The 22168-nt window shown below is 43.2% G+C and overlaps 1 protein-coding gene across 2 annotated transcripts in view; it reads left to right on the plus strand.

Annotated features, from left to right (window-relative positions):
- The window catches only part of SREBF2 (sterol regulatory element binding transcription factor 2), a 113912-nt gene that overhangs the window by 87340 nt on the left and 4404 nt on the right, over positions 1 to 22168 (plus strand). For both annotated transcript variants that reach the window (XM_075286329.1, XM_075286330.1), the window contains exons 14-16: positions 14446 to 14558; positions 15072 to 15201; positions 15801 to 15966. In XM_075286329.1, the coding sequence (XP_075142430.1) occupies positions 14446 to 14558; positions 15072 to 15201; positions 15801 to 15966 (409 nt within the window). The remainder of the gene's footprint in view (positions 1 to 14445; positions 14559 to 15071; positions 15202 to 15800; positions 15967 to 22168) is intronic.

A 22168-nucleotide genomic window follows, 5' to 3' on the forward strand; every position in this document is an offset into this window, starting at 1 on the left:
TAACTCCTAACCGGAGCTCCAGCCAGGCACATCGATAGCAGTTGCTACGCAGAAGCATGTCCATCTAAGAATCAAGGGTGCTAGGGCCATTACTCAGGTGAATATTTTCCCCTGCTGTCTCTGTCTTTCTGGGGATGCCTCTGACTCCGAGCCGGAGTTTCAGCTAGGCACATGGTAGCAATGCTACGCAGGAGTTTTCCCGTACAGTTTGTGATACTATTCAACTGACAGAGGGTCCGAGGGCTGTTGCTCAGAAGGGTACCTCCTAGTTTTTATTAACCATGGGATGTTTGACTATAATCGGCAGAAATAGTGATTCATCCAGCCCGTACCCTGGTTGTTCCAGGAGATCAGATGTGCTGTTTCTTTTTCTGGGTGGACCCAGTCGGCCATTGCCAGATTTCTAGGGCTGCCCTTTGGCCTCTAGGCAGAACGTTTTGGCTAAGTGTTTTTTGTTTGCGGCTAGTTTTGTGCGTCTTTTCTTGCCGCTTCAGGACCGTGCCTGGGGCAATCAGCAGGATTACCAGCGTCCCTCCTTTTGCTGCGTACTGAGTTAATTGTATCACCTGGGGTAACAGCTGAGGGCTGGTCTGGCTGATGTCAGCTCTGCAGGATTTTCAGTTTCTGGTGGAGCAGTTTCTATACGCTTCTAAATGCCTATGTGATGCTTCCCTTTTAGTGGCTCGCTGTTATTGCTGAAGCCGCTGCTGATGTTTGGGCTATGAGTCACACTATTTATTCTGTTCTGGACTATTGACCCTGTTTCCTTCAGAATTGTGGTTGCTCTACCCCCCCTGTGATTGGCGAACAGGACTGTACCTTTGTGAAGAGCTTGAAGCAGCGACTGGAAGTTGAAGTTTCCTGCTTCCTCTGAGGAGTTCAGGGCATCAAATCTTCTTCTGCTGGGGGAAATCTCCTGAATTCACGCTCCAAGAAGCCCTCTTTCTATCCCAGACCTGCCTGGCGTACCTGCTCTAGCCTTCCTAGTCTAATCTGACTAGCCCCAATATGTATTTTGGTCTTCCCCTGCCCGGGGATCCTCGAATGGGGAATCATCAGCTCGCCTTCTGGCAGATTTGACTTGCCTGGGTTCGGGAGACTTCAGCGGCAGGGGGTGATTGCATCCGTGCCTGCTTCTCTATGTTCCAGGGTTCTGTTTCAGCCTACTTACTATTCCAAAGAAGGGACATTCTCTCTGTTCCATTCTGGACCTGAAGTCTCTCAACAGGTTTGTTCAAAGTTCTAATCTTTCGCGTGGAGTCTCGGCTATTCGTAGTTGCCTTTATGGAATTCCTTTGTGCATTGAACTGGCCCCTCTCATGGCTGTGTTCCGCCCCAGAGGTGGGGCTGTTTTCCCGTACTTGAAGTGCTTTTAGTCAAGGCTCCTCTTCAGGACGGACAATCTCTCCAGTTGCAGATCTCTGTGGATCTTCTTCAATGTTTCAGCTGGATTGAACTTGATGTATTGCGCCTCTCTCTTGATTTTTATCGTGGGGATGCCTTGTCCTCCATCCACAGGCAGCTGTCATTGCCGACGCCAGACTTTCGGGGGGATGCAGGGTTACTAGTCCAGAATGTTCTGGAACGGTGGTCAGGAAGGAATCCTCCCTCCAGTTTATTTGTTGGAACTTAGAGCCTTCTTTCACACTCTGCACCCTGGACACCAACCCCCCCCCCCCCACTTCTCTGGGGTTGCCGGTCGGCCAGATGCAGGAATCCTCAGGCGTTTGTGTTCAACGCTCTTGTGATTCCCTGGTGGGGGTTATTCAGTTCGGTATCTGTTCCTCCCTCTTTCTTCCCCCTCAGGTTTTCAAGGACTCATGGTCGAGGAGGTTCTGGCCATCCAGGTGGCTCTATACTGGCCCTGTCTGGCTAGTACACAGACCTTTCGGTTCTGTTGGCAGATGCCCTGGCTTGCTCCTCTGGCGGAGGATCTGCTCTCCAAAGGACCTTCTACCTCTCCTTATGTTAGCTCGTTTAACGATGAGGCTGTTGAGGCCCAATTATTTTCTGGGCTTGTTTTTCTTTTTTTACCTAGGCAAGGGAGCTTCAATCAGCAAGGATTTTCCATTTACACTTGGTAGTCTTATGTCCACTGGTGCGGAACTGTAGATTATCGTCTTTGTCCTTTTCTTGCCCAGGATCCTGGTGTTCTTCAGTTGGGTTGGATCAGGGTCTTCGCTTCTCCTTGAAGGGTCAGATATCTGCGCTTCCTTTCTCTTCCAGTATGCCATGTTTTTCCGTGCTCAGGTAAAAAAATAAATTAAAAAAATTTCAGGGTATGGCGCAGTCTGTCCCTCCTTCCGGTTTCCAGTTGATCCTTAATATCTTTACCTCATTCTTGAGGTGCTTCAGGCTCTTTTTTTGAGCCTCTAAAGAAATGCTCGCTCCCCCTTTTTTTTTTTTTTTTCTTGTGGCAATCACTTCTTTTTGTAGGGCTCTGAGCTGGCAGCTTGTCGTGCCAGATTTCCCTTCGTGGTTCTTCACAGGGCAAGGTGGTCTTCATCCTCCACCATCTTTTCTTACTAGGTGGCATCCGCTAATCTCATTAATGAGGACATTGTCTTGCTGTCTTTTTGGCTGGAGCCTAAGGGTCAGTTCACACGTGAAAACCGCCTAGCTTATTTGTGCGAGGTAAAAAACCTCGAGGAGTTTTTTTGACGCTGTTTTTTGCATTCCACGCGGTTTTTGACGAGGTTTTTGACGCGGTTTTCGCTAGCGGTTTTCGCTAGGTTTTTTTTTCCTATATGTGCTATAGAAACTGCAGGCGAAAACCGCGCGGTTTTTTGCGTGCAAAAAACCGCACGGTTTTTTACCGCGCGGTTTTCGCCTCCCATTTACTTCTATGCAATTCTTCAGGCGTTTTCCGCCTGAAGAAAGGTCATGTCGCTTCTTCAGGCGGAAAACGCTAGGAGGAAAAAAAAAGCTAGTGGTCTACATAGACCACCATGTTAAAGGAGAGGTTTTTGAAGCGAATTCCGCTGTCAAAAACCTCCCCTTTGCCCACGTGTGAACTAGCCCTTAGTACTCTTGTGAGCGCCTTCCACTGCCTGGATGTTGTTCCGGGCGGCCGGTTTTTCAGACTCTCACAGAACCTCTTCGGCGCAGTGATGCTCATTTTTGATCTTCCAGAGAGATCTGGGAAGGGCTTGCCGCTTCCAGGGGTCCATCTCTGATCTCTTCATTAGGAAGCCTTAGGGCTAAAGGGTAATGATTCGCCCTTCTGTGTAGCAGCTTACGCTACCAGGGCTGTCGGTGCCTCCAGGGCTGTTTAGGCTTCAGGCTTCTGTTTGCTGGTGCAGGCTGTTTCCTGGACTTCGGTTCACTTTTTTCGGGGTTTTATTTCTTCATATATTTAGGTTTGTTCTTGGTGGTTGGTTCCATATTCTTGTTTTGGACTCTTTCCTACTGCTGTGGTACAAAACTGACTGAGTGCACTGTCAGTGGAAGTGTATAACCTGTGTGGGCGGAGCCAACTGTTTTTTCTTTCCTAGTGTCCGCCTCCTAGTGACCAGGTCTATACCCATGGTTACTGTGTCCCCCAGTGAAACAATGAGAAAAGGATTTTACAGGTGAGTACACCAAAATCCCTTTTTTGCTGCGTCCTGTGTTAATAGTATCACCTGAGGCAAACAGCTGAGGGCTGGTCTTGTTGATTAGTCAGCACTGCAGACTACCAGCGTTCCTCCTTTTCTTGCTTCTTGGATTAATAGTATCACCTGGGGCAAACCGCTGAGGGCTGATCTTGCCGATGTGTCAGCTCTGCTGGATTACCAGCTTCTGGTAGAGCAGATTCTATACGCTTCTAATGTCTATGTGATGCTTCCCTCGAAGCGCTTCGCCGGTCTGCCAAGACCTCTGCTGATGTTGTGCCATATAGCCATATGTCACACGGTTGTTCCTTTCCTGGTACGTTCAGCCTGCTTTTAGGATGATTGGGGTTGCTCTATCCCCCTTTTTTTTTCTCATGTGAGCAGTGCCGTCCCTTTGGAAGGGCTTGGAGTAGGGTCATTCCATGTCAAGTGAACCAATGATTTTTACCTGTATATTTTTAATTCTTTTGAGATTTTGTTATTTGGTAATAGTGTGTCAGAGAATGCAAAATGTGAAGGAATGTGAATGGATTTTTAACCCCTTTCCGACATCCGCCGTAATAGTACGGCGCTGCCGGGAAGGACTTCTCACAAACCGCCGTACTACTACGGCGGCTGCATGGTGCGCACACAGAACCTGTGTGCGCACTATGCCCTGCGGGTGTTACGGCTGACAATGTCCTGTAACACCCGCGGTCGGAACTGGGTCCGATCGCGAGTGTTAACCCCCGAGATGCCGGTGGTCAAACACTGACCGCCGGCATCTCCCGGGATCGCGACAAAATGGAGCCGCTTTTGGGGGGTGCCGATGTTGGTAGTGGGCAGCCCGGGGTCTGATCAGTGACCTCGGGTCTGCCCCATGCCGTCCCCTCCACTTACTTGGCTGATCCTGCCAGGAATGGAAGCAGTCATCCCGTGCGTCTGCACAGGGTGACTGCTTCCTGTGCTCTGCAATACACGTGTAACACATGTATTGTAGATACATCTAGTGAAGCAGTGATCAGCAGATCACTGCTTCAATTCTCCATGGGGGCAGAAAAAAAAAAAAAAGTTATAAAAAAAGTAAAATTAAAATTTTTTAAATAAGTTTAAAATAAATTAGAAATAAAGCCCCCAAAATCCCTTTTTCCCCCATATAAAATGTTTATGTAAAATAAAGAAAAATAGAAAAAAACATTACATATTTGGTATCACCGTGTCCGTAATAACCTGAACAATAGAATTAAAACATTATTTAACCCAAACGGCAAACATTATAAAAAAAAGAAAAACGTAGAAAACCGCACAATTATTCACCACCTATCCCTTTGTTCAATAAAAAGTAATCAAATGGTCAGATGTAAACCAAAATGGTACCAATAAAAAGCAGAGGTCATCTTGCAAAAACTCAGCCCTCAACCAGCTCTGTCTACAGAAAAATAAAAATGTTATGCCTTTCAAAAGATGGTGATGCAAAAATAATTGATTTTTTTCCCCTAAATTGAATTTTATTCTGCACAAATAGCAACGCATTAACAAATAATATAAATTAGGTATCGCCATAACCGTACCGACCCGCAGAATAAAGGTAACATGTTACTTATGCTGTACTCTGCACGGGAAAAAAAATAAATGCTAAAAAGCATTGCTAGAATTGAGGTTTCCTTTTACATCCCACCCAGAAAGAGTTAATAAAATGTAGTCAATAAGTTACAGACACCCCAAAATTGTGGCATTGAACAGTACATCTAATACCGCAAACACCAAGCCCTCATATGGTCACATTGCCAGAAAATAAAAATAAAAATCTAGCTTGTACAATGTGAAGACAAAAACCCCAAAAGTCGCCAAATCATTAGGACTTAAGTGGCTGCGACTAGAAGGAAATGTATAATCTGTGCGAGCGTTTTCAGGGGACACCCCATATTTAGAGCTTTATGAGAGATAATACACCAGTGCTGATCCCCCAGAATGCCCCTCTTCCCCGTCCGTGTCATAGGAGCTAGTGGGAAAATAGATGGTATAATATTTTTATTTTTCAGTAGACAGAGCTGGTTGAGGGCTTATTTTTTGCGGGATGACCTCTGCTTTTTATTGGTACGATTTTGGTTTTCATCTGACCATTTGATTACTTTTTATTGAACATTTTGTAAGGCAAAGGTGGTGAATAATCATTATTTTGTGCGGTTTTGTACGTTTTTTTTGTTTTTTTTTATGATGTTCGCCATTCGGGTTAAATAATGTTTTAATTTTATTGTTCAGGTTATTACGGACGCAGTGATGCCAAATATGTACAGTCCTATGAAAAAGTTTGGGCACCCCTATTATTCTTAATCATTTTTAGTTCTAAATATTTTGATGTTTGTAACAGCCATTTCAGTTTGATATATCTAATAACTGATGCACACAGTAATATTTCAGGATTGAAATGAAGTTTATTGTACTAACAGAAAATGTGCAATATGCAGTAAACCTAAATTTGACCGGTGTAGGCCATAGTGATATAAATTAACTCTGCACATGTTGAACTCTTATTTTTAGGAGGTTTGGTGCATTTAATTTTTTGTTTGGTTTCCGCTTTTAGCTACTAATATACATTTATTTACATTTTTTCATAAAACATTCACTTTGCATTCACAAAATTGCATGAAGGTACCTGTTCGTATACCGTACCAAGTGGCATTCTGACAATGCTGCAAGTATGTTGGATGCTTTTTTAATATAACATGAAAAATATGTATGAGAACGTTCACCGAATCCTGGAGTAAACACTGCAAGCTGCACGTCCCGTACTTCTGGAAGCTGAAATTGCCAATCACCGAAAAGGATGGATGGGTCCGCAACACTTGAGTGCTCTTTAACCACTTAAGGACGCAGGGTACTTTGGGCCTTAAGGCTCAGACCCTGTTTTTCAAATATGACATTTTTTACTTTATGTGAGGATAGCTTCATATTGCATTTACCTATCCAGGTGATTCCAAGATTGTTTTTTTGTGACACCTTCTGCTTTATGTTGGTGGTAAATTTTGGTCATTATACTTTGTGTTTGTTTGTTAAAAAAAGGACAATGTACTGAAAATTTCATAAAATTATCAATTTTGAAAGTTTCTGATATTCTTGTAAAAAAACAGACAGATCATTCAAAAGTCTTCCTAATTAACATTTCCCATATGTCTACTTTATATTGGCATTGTTTCTTCAATGTCCTTTTACTTTTCTAGGAAGTTAGAAGGCTTATAACTTTAGTAGCAAATTTTCAAAAACATTTCAAGATTGTGTTTTCTAGGGACCTATTTAGTTGTGAAGTGACTTTGAGGAGCCTATATAATAGAAAACGCCAGTAAATGACCCCATTTTAGAAAGCCTTCAAACTATTCAAAATTGTATATAGGAACTTTGTTAACCCTTTAGGTGTTCCACAGGAATTGATGCAAAATTTCCAAAAGCCACTTTTTTATGCACATTTTCCATTTCAAACTAGATTTTCCGGTAACAAATATAGGGTTAATAGCAAAACATACCATAATATTTATTACTCTGATTCTGAAGTTTGTAGAAATATCCCATATGTGGCCCTTCTGTGTAAGTTGACTCAAAAACAGCCCTCAGAAATTAAAAAGCACCTTTGGGGATTTTGGTGCAGCAATTTCATTAGATATAAAAAACAAAAAAAACTTTGCAAGTCTTCAGTAGGTGATACCTTTTTTAATGGCTAACTCATAATGATGACAGAATATGACGTTTCGAAGCTTTTCTCTGAGCTTCTTCTTCAGATATAACTGATATATTAACTGATATATATATATATATATATAATATATATATGATATATATATAACTGATTATATCTGAAGAAGAAGCTCAGAGAAAAGCTTCGAAACGTCATATTCTGACATCATTATGAGTTAGCTATTAAAAAAGGTATCACCTACTGAAGACTTGCAAAGTTTTTTTTGTTTTTTATATTTTATAACCACTGGCTAACACGGTACCAAAACAAACATTTTCCTTTTACCAATTTCATTAGGATAGTTTTTAGACACCATGTTGCATTTGCAGAGCCCTAGAGGTACCACAACAGTGGAAAACCCCCAAATGTGACCCCATTTTGGAAACTAGACCCCTTAAGGAATTCATCTAGGGGTCATATGACCATTTTGAACGGCCAGAATTTTCACTGAACTCTGAATTTGGCCGTCAATTTAAAAAAATAATTTCTACAGTTATATGCACTTTTTCATATTTTCTTTCCCTTTTACCAGGGAATAAAGTAGCCCGTCTTGTTACCCAATTTCTCCTGAACACAGAAATGCCCCATTTGTGGTCAAAAACCGCTGTTTGGGCACAGAGGAGGGCTCAGAAGCAAAGGAGTGTTATTTCTCTTTTGGAGCTCTGATTTCACACAAATGATTTATAGGTGCCATGTTGCATTTGCAGAGCCCTAGAGGTACCATAACAGTGGAAAACCCCCAAAAGTGACCCCATTTTGGAAACTAGACCCCTTAGGGAATTCATCTAGGGGTATAGTGAACATATTGACCCCACAGGCTTTTCCAAATGATACTGCATAGCAGACGGTGCAGAGTGAGAATTGCAATTTTCAAACCATATATGCCATTTCAGTGCCCGATATATTGTGTCCAGCACATGCCACAGGAGACATTGACCCCATAAAATGTAACGTAGGTTCTGCTGGATATGGCAATACCCTACATGTGGCAGTTGTATAATGTCTGACGACACGGCAGGGCTCAGAATGGAAGGGCCACTATTTAGACTACTGGAGCATGGACGTATTTTCAAAAGGTATTGTGCAGCAACTGGTGCACAGTGAGAATTGCAATTTTCGAATCATAAATGCCATTTCAGTGCCTGATATATTATGCCCAGCTTTTATTACCATAGATTTTCCTGGAAATGGCAATCCCCCATGGCTGCTATGTGATAACTGGGCACACAAGGGAAAGAGAAGGGAAAGAGGCAGCATGCGGCAAGGGGATAAGCTGTGCGGAGTGCATCAGGGTTAAATTAAATATCAAGGGATGTATGATAAATCCGAAAACATTCTTTCATACAGAGGCCTGGTTATTCAGGACACGTATCACACTGGTATATAGTGTCCTTCCTTATCCCCCTCTTTGCACAGACTCGGCACCTCTTTTGATTCTTTCCCTTCTTGGAAGTTTGAGGAACTTCTCCTGGAAAGTGTTGTCCTGGAACTATGCGTGGGGCCTCGCTTCCAAATGTACTGGGTACCGTCCCTTCTTGGTCTCTAAACAGGAGGTTCTTGATAACCACCTCTTGAAAATCCAGGAAAGTTCCCCTCTGGCCTGCACATCGAAATAGCACGTACGTATTGTACATTGCCATCTGTACAATGTGCACAGCCAGTTTTTTATACCACACCCTTGATTTGCGCATGGCGCTGTAGGGCTTCAGGACTTGATCTGACAAGTCCACCCCTCCCATGTACCTATTGTAGTCCAGTATGCAATCTGGTTTGGGGGTCTCTGTACTGGTACCTCGTACTGGTACATGGGTGCTGGTGTGGCCATGTATTGTTGTCAATACAAGGACTTCTCTCTTGTCCTTGTACTTGACACACAATACATTTCTGGTACATTGAGCCCTGCTCTCGCCCCTTCTGAGCGTTTGCCCAAGCAGGGTCTTGGGGAGGCCTCTCTGATTTTTTTCTGACGGTGCCGCATGCTGCAGTATTTCTGGAGGCGAGGCTATTGAAGAGTGCTGGTATAAAAATTATCCAGGTAGAGGTGGTAACCCTGGTCCAGCAGTGGGTGTAGCAAATCCCACACAATTTTGGCACTAACTCTCAGGAAGGAGGGGCATTCTGGAGGATCAATTTTGGTGTCCTTCCCTTGGTATATCCTAAATCTGTAGGTATACCCTGATGTACTCTCGCACAGCTTATACATCTTCACGCCATACCTTGCCCTCTTGCTTGGCAGATATTGGCGGAATTTAAGCCTCCCTTTAAAATGTACCAGCGATTCATCAATAGAAATATACTTCTCTGGGGTGTATGCTTGGACAAACCGGGCACTGAAATGGTCTACTATGGGTCTCAATTTATATAAGCGATCAAAACTGGGGTCATCACGGGGTGGGCACTGTTCATTGTCTGCATAGTGCAGGAATCGAAGTATAGCCTCATAGCGCATCCTGGACATTCTAGTGCGATATAATGGGGTGTAGTATAATATGTCCGTGCTCCAGTAGTCTCTAAGAGACGGCTTTTTTACAAGCCGCATGTTTAACAAGAGTCCCCAGAATATGTACATTTTCATTTACTGTTACAGGGGTCCACCTGTGGGGTTGCGAAAGAAATGCACCAGGGTTTTTGGTTTTGTACTGTTCGGCGTACAAATTCGTCTGCACCACCATGAGCTAGCTCTATGAGGTCCTCAGAGAAAAAAAAATTAAAGAAATCAAATTCTCTGAGCCCTGCCATGTCAAATTTAATCCCTGGGGTGCCTGTGTACTCGGGGATCTGGGGAACATAGTTCTCAGGAACCGAAGTCCAAATGGGGCAACTTTCCTCTGGGCTTTGTATAGTGCTGTCACTCCTTTCTGGGGTCTCAAGTGCAGTGGTTCTAGGGCGTCTTCTTGGGGGTTCCTCATCATCATCCTCATCATGACTTGATGAGGATGATGATAAATAAAACAGTGTGGCACCATCAGAAGATTCGCTTTCAGAGGCGAGAAATTGATATGCCTCTTCAGCAGTAAAGGAGCGCTGGGACATTTTTGTACGTAATGTGTGTTCACAGTTTATTATATTTGTGTGTTCACAATAAACTGTATATACAGTAAAAACTGTATAAAGAAAAAAAAATAATATACCCCAAAAAATCAGGTATATAAATGAAGTTTGGACTTCCCTACACTACACTAAGGATTCCTTAAACTACACTACACTACACCTAATTTTATTTATTCCCTGATGCTAAACCTAACTAACCTAACTAAATTTTTGTAAATTCCCTGACACTGACTATAATAAAAAAAGAAAAAAAAAAAAAAAAAAAAAAAAGACAGACATACCGTATTTTCCGGACTATAAGCCGCACATAAAAACCTACGATTTCCTCAGAAATCGTAAGTGCGGCTTATAGTCCGGTGCGGCTTATATATGGATGGAAGCGGCGGCAAAGACTGCGTGCCGCTTCCATACATACATAAAAGGCACCGTAAGGGTGCATTCACACTACCGAACGCCGGCGTGTATCACAGCCGTACACGCCGGCGTTACAGCAGGGCTGCCGGACACTTCCTATTCATTTCTATGGGAGCCGGCATGCGAGCGCTCCCTATAGAAATGAATGGAAAAAAGCAGTCCATTCATTTCCATGGGGAGCGCTCACATGTCGGCTCCCACAGAAATGAATAGGAAGTGTCCGGCAGCCCTGCTGTCACGCCGGCCTGAAACAGAACGTGAAACTTACCCAGCGGTGCAGGGCGGGCGGGCGGGCATTCAGGCCTCCTCTGCCTCCGATGTTCCGTCCTTCTCCTCTGGCGCTCGCTGATAATGGCCGGGGCGCATGCGCAATATCATAATGCTTCTACTGCGCATGTGCCCTGGCCATTATCAGCTTGCGAGCGCCGGAGGAGGACGGAACATCGGAGGAAGAGGAGGCCTGAATGCCCGCCCACCCTACACCGCTCGGTAAGTTTCACATTCTGTTTCAGGCTTTTATTTTAAAACGGGGGGGGGGTAGTTTAACCTAACGTTTACGGTTGGGCTCTATCAGCATGATTTTGCTGATAGAGCCCCTCCTCGCCTGCCGAGCGCTTCCAATAGAAGCAGCTGGCACGCGGGGGGTTAAGCGGCCGCTGGCAAAGTCTGCCTGCCGCCGCTTTCAGTAAGATATAATGCGCACCGGACTGCGGCTTATAGTCCGGTGCGCCTTATATATGAACAGAGACGGACTATAAGGCGCTCATGGGCAATGCGGCTTATAGTCCAGTGCGCCTTATAGTCCGTAAAATACGGTACAAGACGCAGGGGGGAGACAGACAGTAAACGCACCTAAGTAACACTGAACTAGTCCCTATTACTAAAACTAAGGTGACGGGTTCCTAACACTAAACTATTATTATTATTATATAAAAAAAACCACAAAAAAACAAGGACAAACAGACAAAGATGGGACACAGGTAAGGAGGTGGACGGATGGGGAAATTCAGGTGGTGCAATAAGGAGATGGGCAGAGGGGGAAATTCAGATGGAACACAGTGGGCACAAACACACAGGAACAGAGTTTTGAATATATCTCAAAATAGCACAGCACAGCAACCACTAGCAACCTCTCTCAACTACTGACTAAACCCAACAGAGAAGATGGAGGAGGGTGCAAAATGTAGTAGCAGTTCTGTGACATCACTGATCACTCTTATTGGTCAGTAGTCAGTGACTAACCATTAGTGGTGATCAGGAGGCAGGACTACTACTACAGTAGCCAATCACAGCATGGGCGCCAATGCACATCTGGACTAACAATAGCAGCAGCAGCATATCGCTCACATATGCAATGGCGTTGATTCACAGCAGGATAAACATGCAGAGTGTTTGCATATTGGCGTTTTCTGCCATTGCAGACATTGTTTAGATGTCTGCAATGGCGGCGATCGCCAATATGTTCACGATCCTAACAGGCGACCGCCGCCACTTTTCTCTGGCGCCTCATGCTGGCGCCTCATACCGGGGTTTGGTGCATCATACTGGGGCCTCATTTTGCATGCTGTGATGACTGCTGTCCCTTACAGCAGCTATCACAGCAGGAATTTTATTTATTTGCAGCGACGAGACTCACATGGCAGGGGTCGCACTTCCGCGGTCGTCGCCATTACCCACGTGACTAATGGCGGCGATCGCCGAAGTGGGTCCACTGCCATTCGTCACCTGGCAGTTAGCTGGGATGGTCTGCTGTCTCAGACAGCAGGCCGTCCCAGCTTGTACGCATAATGAAACAAAATAGCAGCGATCCGGCTTCGGTGATCGCCGCCATTAGTATTCTATCAGTCAGTGACTAATAGCGGCGATAGCTAATGTGAGACCTCCACCATTTGTCTTTTTTTACTTGCCTGTGATGGTCTGCTGTAGGGAACAGCAGCCATCAAAACTTTTTTCAGTGAAATGGAGGCAGGAGGGTGAGGGGAAGCTGGTCAGTAATATTACTGACCTGACCATTAACGTAGTACATGCGAGGACGTGCTATTACTGACCAGAGCGTTAAGGGGTTAAAATTTCACTTTTAATCCACCATATTTAGTTTAAAAATAGATAGCAAATATACAAAAATCATAGTGAAAAAGAAAGAAAACGTGACTAAAAACTGCTGACGCGTTTCAGGACATCAGTGTCCCTTAATCATAGCATAGATGGAGTGACTGCTGAGACTTAACTTTTTCAGCTATATATACACATAACACATCACATTTTCTCAGGTGTAATCACTTATTGTTACCTTCTTTCTGTTCCTTTTTCTTTTATTTTAAATAAAGTTGTATTATTACATTTATCGTTATTGGTGTCCTTTAACCCCTTCCCGACATGCGCCGGAATAGTATGGCGCATGTCGGGTCTGTAACTATGGCGACCGTCATAGCCACCGGGTGTCTACTGCTTTAATGCCTCCGATCTGTCCCCGGACCGATCGGAGGCATTAACCCCTCCGGCGCCATGGTCAAAGGCGCCGGAAGCGCCATTTTCCTGGTGACGACTGGGCACCGCCATTTTGCCGGTGATCGCCGGCTCCTGGAGCATGCTCCAGGGCCGACGTCACGTTGGCATGACAGCCGGGAGCCTTTAAAAGGCTCCCAGGCTTGTCTGCAAATTCTCTCTTTTGCAGGCTGGTCTATGCAGCCTGCAAAAGAAAGGATGATTTTTTGCAATGCATTAGCATTGTAATGCATTGCATTAGTGATCAGACCCCTCGGGTTCAACACCCCTAGGGGGTCTAATAAATGCAAAAAATAAAAATAAAAAAAAGTTTAAAAAAAATATAAAAAAAAATAAAAAGTATTAAAAATTCAAATCACCTCCCTTTCCCTAGAACAGATATAAAAGTAGTTAAAAACTGTGAAACACATACATATTAGGTATCCCCGCGTCCAAAATCGCCCGCTCTACAAATCTATAAAAATATTTTTCTTGTTCGGTAAACGTTTTGATTCTGATAAAAATTTGAATAAAAAATGATCAAAGCAATAACATTTCCCGAAAATGGTAGAACTAAAAAGTAGACCCGGCCCCGCAAAAAACGACGCCCTATGCATCCCCGTACACTGACGTATAAAAAAGTTACGGCTGTCGGAATATGGCGACTTTTAGAAAAAAAAAAAAAACTTAACACCGTTTTGGATTTTTTTTAAAGGGGTCAAAATGTAAATAAAACCATATAAATTTGGTAACCCTGGAACCGTACCGAAACACAGAATACAGGGGACATGTCATTTTGGTTGCACAGTAAACACCGTAAAACCAAAGCCCGTAAGAAAGTCGCAGAAATGAATTTTTTCTTCAAATCCACTACATTCTGAATTTTTTTCCTGCTTCCCAGTACATTATATAGAATAATTAATGGTGGCATCATGAAGAAAAATTTGTCCCGCAAAAATTAAGACCTCATATGGCTCTGGGAGCGGAGAAATAAAAAAGTTATGGGGTTTAGAAGGAGGGGAGTCAAAAACGAAAATCAAAAAATGCCATCAGCAGGAAAGGGTTAAGGTACTTTTAGGATGTGTCCTTAAGGGGTTAAAATAAAATCTTTCCACTGTCTCCGTTTTCTTTTTACAAAGACTGTAGTTTTACATGTGACGTCTATTTCTTTTTTCTTTTTTTTTTGTCTTGCAGTGAGTTTTCCAAAGCTCAAGAGTATTTGAAATTTTTAAATGTGTTTGCGGATTCAGTGAGTGGTGTCAGCTTTCTTCCTATTGGAGGTTCATCCTGCATGTTGAGTTCTACTAGTAAGTAAAAGTGAATGCAATATAGAGGTTGGCCACTTTAACTATATAGTCCCAGAGGAGTAACATGTAGTGTAATGTAGTGCCAATTACTCAGGAGTGCTGTTTCTCTGTTTCTTCCTCTATGCCTTTCCATAACATTTGATGGATGTTCCACTCCCTATCTTATGTGGAGGCTGCTCCTGTCCATCAACCGGAGAACCCTGTGATCACATACATAATACAGCCACCTCCATCTCTGCTCCTTTCCAGAGCACAGATTTTAGTGTTATGGAGGAGGCAGTGACATTGTGGTCACTTGGTCCTCCATGGATGGGATTGAATGGGAGTGGGTTTAAAGTTGTCAACTTTGTATATTATCTGCTCCTATTGAAGAAAGTCATGACAAAAATCTAGTATTTCTGGTTGGGATATTGTATATGGAAGTAGTAAATGAATGCATTCCTACAATATTTTCAGTATACAATTGCGTAATAACAAAGGTTCTTATTCTAACAGTGAAATTTGTCATTTTAGGTACAGATCCCATCTGTCGCTGGTGGTATGCTGTAGCCTCAATGGCTGTTGGTTGGCTGCAGGGTGTTGATTCTATAGTAAAAGCTCATTATTTGGATGTGGAGAGGATACCCAAGCTGATAGATGCTGAGTAAGCCTTTTCTGTAATAACCAGCCCATGCTTATGGCCATTACTTCTATCCACAGGGTCTCTGAGCTTGCTGCCTTGTCTCGCCAGTCTCCTTTTTTGGTTCTTCACAAGGACAAAGTTGTCCTTTTGTTCTCCACCATCTATTCTGCCTAAGATGGTGTCTTTTCACATTAACCTATTAACTGCCAATTGGGGATCGGGTACTTTAACCTGCCTACAAACGTCATCGAGGAATAGAAACAGGATATTCACGTGCTCCAGCATAAAGCTTCCTTTCTAATTCACATGTTACAGTATGATTATAATATATATGCTTATAACCAGAATGCAATTCTTTAGGCTATGTTTGCATCATGTTGTGTATATATATATATATATATATATATATATATATATATATATATATATATATATATATGCTAGGTGTGACTGTATAGCATACATCCCAGGCCTCTGTTGGATGTATACCTTAAATGCCTTTCCTGGCATATATATCAAATGTAGGCCATTAACATAAACAGGCCCTGTAATGTATAGTGCTTAATGATAAGAGACTCTGGACCACCTGAAAACTTACATGACTACTCTTCTTTATTCAGGAACCCCTTAGTGAAAGCGGTCATTCACATGTGCAGAGCCTTGCATACGTCTTTGTCTGGGAAGACTGACAATGTGCAGAATTCATTCAGTCAGTGTGAGAAAGCCAGTGCGTTTTTATGGAACAGCCTGAATATGAACAGCACCTGTAATAATAATGTCAACAAGGTGACTATTTGATACCTTGTGGCGGTTTAGCCACTTTTCAACTTGTTTGCTTATTTGGTTGCACAGCTTCTGAGGTCTTCTGTTTTTAGATAAACTTTTTCAATAATATGTATTATCAGCTGAGAGATAAGATAAGCAAGATCTTACTGGGTCACCATGGTGCATTGTTGTTGCATTGCATGTTTTTTTTTTGTCTGTGCAATGTTTCTTCAGTGCAGTATGGAGGCTTCAGCTCTATCATCTTTAAGCTGGTATAAACAACAACTCTATTGTTTTTTTACATATTTTTTTTTCTTTTATTCTTGAACTTGGTTGATATAAAATATTGATGTCATCAAAGAAGCAGCCACAGAAATTAGTGAGGGATTGGGGCCACAGGTGGTAGGCATACACTGCCTATCTGAGTTTCGTCCCAAGACAAGTCAAGGGAGGCAGGTGATTGGGGTGGCTTAGAGCAGGTCACATGCCACAGTGATGTTTTGTTTGCAAATAGTTGCAAGCAAGGGAGCCTGAAAATTAAACATCACAGATCTGGTCACATGACCTAAGAATAAATCGGCTAAGTGGCGCACTGTGGGACACAGCACCATGGGTATAGACTAGGAGATCGAAAACTCTTGACTACGACCACACAGTCTATACCCTTTCATAGACAGTGCACTAAGCTAGTTTTAAACCTAGTGTCATAGGAGGCAGTCACGACCTGACTCATGTCTTTCTGTCTTGCATTTAACAGCGTGGCTGTTGAAGCAGAGGTTCTGCAGCGTTGTGGTTTTTCTGAGCCTGTCATCCAGACCATGCTCAAGGCCTAGAAATCTCAGTCAGCCAAGATCTATCATCACACATGGAAGGTTTATGTCCTCTCGTGTGAGGGTGGCAACTGTTATCCGCTTTCTTTCTCTCTTCCCAGGGTCCTGGGTTTCCTTCAGTCTGTTCTGGATCAAGGTCTTGGTCTTTCTTCTTAAGGGTCAGGCCCTTTCTATTCTCTTCCAGAAGACCCTGGCTTTCTGTCCTCAGGTGAAGACTTCTTCAGGGTGTGGTGCACTGCGTCCCACCTTATCGGCCACCATGGGATCTTAACCTTGTCCTTGAAAGCTCCCCCCTTTGAGCATCTGAGGGAGATTTCTCTTCGCCTTCTATCCTGGAAGGTTGCCTTCCTGGTGGCCATTACTTCTATCCACAGGGTCTCTGAGCTTGCTGCCTTGTCTCGCCAGTCTCATTTTTTGGTTCTTCACAAGGACAAGGTTGTCCTTTTGTTCTCCACAGTCTATTCTGCCTAAGATGGTGTCTTCTTTTCACTTTAACCCATTAACTGCCATGATTCCCAATTGGGGATCGGGTACTTTAACCTGCCTACAAACGCCATCGGTCATTAAGGAATGGAAACAGGATATCGCCTGTAATAGGAAACCTAAACTGATCGCATGCAATGCCTTGCACACACGAGTTCATTTTCACGGTGCAGTTCCCGTATTTCCTCATTAGGGAGTCACATGGATTTTGACAGCAGAAGCAGAGGAAATGCGCAGTGTGCAAGAAAAATGCAAGGCAACAATGTCCTATATGCAATGCTGGGCTGTACATGCAATGTTTTCAAATATGGCATCAAAACTAGACCGTATGTGCCATGATCCTCATTTGTGAATCTGACCCAAAATTACAAATTTTGAGATCCAAAATGCGTGTTTTTCTTAGTATTAGAATGTAGACCGACATAAATAAAACATAAATTATTGAAAAAAAAAAAAATTGGCAGTTAATGAGGGCATAGTCTTGCCATCGTTTTACCAGATCCATTCTATGGCTTCGGCTGATGCCAGCTTGGGACGTAAGGTTCTGCAAGTGGCTGTGCGCTAGGTTGCTCGCATGGCTGTCTGTTTTCCCCTCCCTCTGAGACTGCTTTAGGACATTTCATGGTGCTATGTCCTCTAGTGAAATAAGTGAGAAATTGGGATTTTTTTTGTACTCTATGTAAAATCATCTTCTTGTTGTACTCAATGGTGGACACAGATCCCTCCCTTTGTTTTTTCTGCTCGGATTGCTTGTTTTTCTTGGCTTTAAAACATGTTGGTTGTTTCCGTATTTTTTTCCCCTTTTTTGGTCTCTCTCCTACTGCTGCAGTACAAATTTGGCTTAGTGCACTGTCTGTGAGAGGGTATAGACCGGTGACGGTGAACCTTTTAGAGACAGAATGCCCAAACTGCAACCACAAACCCACTAAATTATCACAAAGTGCCAACACAGCAATTTAACCTTAATACTGTGCGAATCCACAATTGTGGACAGTTATGCACCCTCAAAATACAGTTGTATAAATGGGGCTTTACAGAGCTTTCAACAATAGAAAAAACTTTGTACTGAAAAGGTAAAGGTCTCTGTATTTGGTACTTTTGAACAATTAATGTTCACCTTTTACATCGAACAGGATCTGCATTTATAGTGACCTTGCAGTGTTATTTTATCCTGTACTAATATCACATCTGCTATAAAATAAATACTCTGTGATATAAATAGTAATGGGACTCTTACACAGTACAATCTGCCCCACAGTGGCCCCCACACACAGTATTGTATGCTCCACAGCAGCCCCCAGACTGTATTATATGCTCCTCACTGTCCACCACACAGTATAATATACTCCACAGTGGCTGCCAAACAGTACAATATGCTCCACAGTGGCCGCCAAACAGTACAATATGCTCCGCAGTGGCCACCATACAGCATAATATGCTCCACAGTGGCTGTCACAGAGTACAATATGTTCCACAATGGCCGACACTCAGTATAGTATGCTCCACAGTGGCCACAAACAGTACAATATGCTACACAGTGGTTGTCAAACAGTAAATTATGCTCCACAGTGGCCCCCACACAGTAAAATATGCTCCTCAGAAGGCCCCCACGCATTACAATATGCTCCTCAGTTGGCCCCCACACAGTATTTTATGCTCCACAGTGGGCTCCTCCACAATAGTATATGCTCCACTATAGGCCACCCACAGTAGTATATGCTCCAGAATAGGCCTCCACACTCAGTAATATATGCTTCACAGTGAGCCCCTGCACAGTAGTAAATGCTCCACAGTAGGCCCCCCACAAAGTATTAGGTGCTCCACTTTGGGCTCACCCATATTATTATATTCTCCACTGTGGGCCCCCATACAGTAGTTTATGCTACTTACCTAGTATGGCTGCTGTCCCACGAAGAGCGGCCTCCTCCTCCTCCTTATTGCAGGTGCTAATGACGTCATTGAGCCTGTGTCAGGGCGGATGTTATACACTCTGCAGTAATACAAAACACAACAACAACATGACACGGCTACTCAGTAATGTAGTAATATCAACGTGACTAGTAATTAAGCCTGTCAATACCCCTATTGACGTGTATATGTCTCTCCATATGAAATAACAAGGATTACGGAAGAAGAGGAGATGAACACAATACTCAGAATAATGTATGAAAAATGAAACCAATTTTCATTAAACATCGTTAAAATCTGACAAGACAACAATACGAGGAAAGGGGGGTTCTATCCCAACAAACCGGCACACAGTGGATACTGGTACTTGTAGGATAAATTACACATAACAATCTAAGGAAATCAGAAATATGTATATAACAGTGTCTAATTATTATATTGACATAATCATAATTAGTGTACATGTAGCTAAAACCAGAGCATAATGGCATGTGCCCGGCCCGTGGATATTGGATACTTGGTCACACTATACCATCTTATTATGGGTGAGCAGTCAGTATTTACCTAACAGTATGGTTTATATATCTCCATTGCTTGAATACTAGTCTTAGCTCTGCCTAGGGCTTAATCATTTTCTGTTCTATATATACACTTGTAGTTATTAGGCACACACAATTATGTTCTGGTTTTAGCTACATGAACACTAATGGGTGATTATTAGAGATGAGCGAGTAGTACTCGATCGAGTAGGTATTCGATCGAATACTACGGTATTCGAAATACTCGTACTCAATCGAGTACTACTAGCTGTTCGAAGTTAAGATTCGATGCAGAACCAGCGTTGATTGGCAGAATGCTACACATTGCCAATCAACGCTGGTTCTTCTCTTACCTTTAGAAGTCTTCTCCCTGCGCAGCTTCCCCGCGGCGTCTTCCGGCTCTGAATTCACTCTGCCAGGCATTGGGCCTGGGCAGAGCCGACTGCGCATGTCCTCTTGTAGTGCAGGCATGCGCAGTCGGCTCTGCCCAGGCCCGATGCCTAGCAGAGTGAATTCAAGGCCGGAAGAGGACGCGGGGACGCTGCGCAGGGAGAAGAATCCAGCCCGACCCTCACTCATGGACTTGGTAAGTAGAATTTTGATCGAATGTTGCGTACCCCTGAAAAGAGCATTCCCCCCCTATAGACTATAATGGGGTTCGAAACCCATTCGAACAGTCGGAACAGTGTGCGGCTGTTCGAATCTGATTTCGAACCCCGAACATTTGTGTTCACTCATCTCTAGTGATTATGTCAATATACAGTCATGGCCAAAAGTTTTGAGAATGATACAAATATTAATTTTTACAAAGTCTACTGCTTCAGTTTTTCTAATGGCAATTTGCATATACTCCAGAATGTTATAAAGAGTGATCAGCTTAACAGCAATTACTTGCAAAGTCAATATTTGCCTAGAAAATGAACTTTATCCTCCAAAACACATTTCAACATTATTGCAGCCCTACCTTAAAAGGACCAGCTAACATCGTTTCAGTGATTGCTCCATTAACACAGGTGTGGGTGTTGATGAGGACAGGGCTGGAGATCAATCTGTCATGATTAAGTAAGAATGACACCACTGGACACTGTAAAAGGAGGCTGGTGCTTGGCATCATTGCTTCTCTTCTGTTAACCATGGTTATCTCTAAAGAAACACGTGCAGTCATCATTGCACTGCACAAAAATGGCCTAACAGGGAAGAGTATCGCAGCTAGAAAGATTGCACCTCAGTCAACAATCTATCACATCATCAAGAACTTCAAGGAGAGAGGTTCCATTGTTGGCAAAAAGGCTCCAGGGCGCCCAAGAAAGACCAGCAAGCGCCAGGACCGTCTCTTAAAAGTGTTTCAGCTGCGGGATCGGGCTACCAGCAGTGCAGAGCTTGCTCAGGAATGGCAGCAGGCAGGTGTGAGTGCATCTGCACGCACTTTGAGGCGGAGACTCTTGGAGCAAGGCCTGGTCTCAAGGAAGCCACTTCTCTCCAGAAAAAACATCAGGGACAGACTGAGATTCTGCAAAAGGTACAGGGAGTGGACTGCTGAGCACTGGGGTAAAGTCATTTTCTCTGATGAATCCCCTTTTCGATTGTTTGGGACATCTGGAAAACAGCTTATTTGGAGAAGACGAGGTGAGCGCTACCACCAGTCTTGTCTCATGCCAACTGTAAAGCATCCTGAAACCATTCATGTGTGGGGTTGCTTCTCAGCCAAGGGAATCGGCTCTCTCACAGTCTTGCCTAAAAACACAGCCATGAATAAAGAATGGTACCAGAATGTCCTCCAAGATCAACTTCTCCCAACCATCCAAGAGCAGTTTGGCGATCAACAATGCCTTTTCCAGCATAATGGGGCACCTTGCCATAAAGCAAAGGTGATAACTAAATAGCTCAGGGAACAAAACATAGAGATTTTGAGTCCATGGCCTGGAAACTCCCCAGATCTTAATCCCATTGAGAACTTGTGGTCAATCATCAAGAGACGGGTGGACAAACAAAAACCTACAAATTCTGACAAAATGCAAGCATTGATTGTGCAAGAATGGACTGCTATCAGTCAAGATTTGGTCCAGAAGTTGATTTAGAGCATGCCAGGGAGAATTGCAGAGGTCCTGAAGAAGAAGGGTCAACACTGCAAATATTGACTTGCTGCATTAACTCATTCTAACTGTCAATATAAGCTTTTGTTACTCATAATATGTTTGCAATTATATTTCTGTATGTGATAAAAACATCTGACAAACCTACATAAAAATCAGAGGGCAGCAGATTATGTGAAAATATAATATTTGTGTCATTCTCAAAACTTTTGGCCATGACTGTAATAATTAGACACTGTTATATATATATATTTCTGAAAAGACATATACATATCCCTAAGTAATAAAACTTTGTTGGCAATGATATATTTCATATCTATATAACTTTGCTGCTCCAGCAAGTCATTTAGCTCTGTGTGACTCCAATGCT

This window comes from Leptodactylus fuscus, chromosome 9 (assembly GCF_031893055.1).
Source record: "Leptodactylus fuscus isolate aLepFus1 chromosome 9, aLepFus1.hap2, whole genome shotgun sequence".
In the NCBI taxonomy this organism is placed as follows: Eukaryota; Metazoa; Chordata; class Amphibia; order Anura; family Leptodactylidae; genus Leptodactylus; species Leptodactylus fuscus.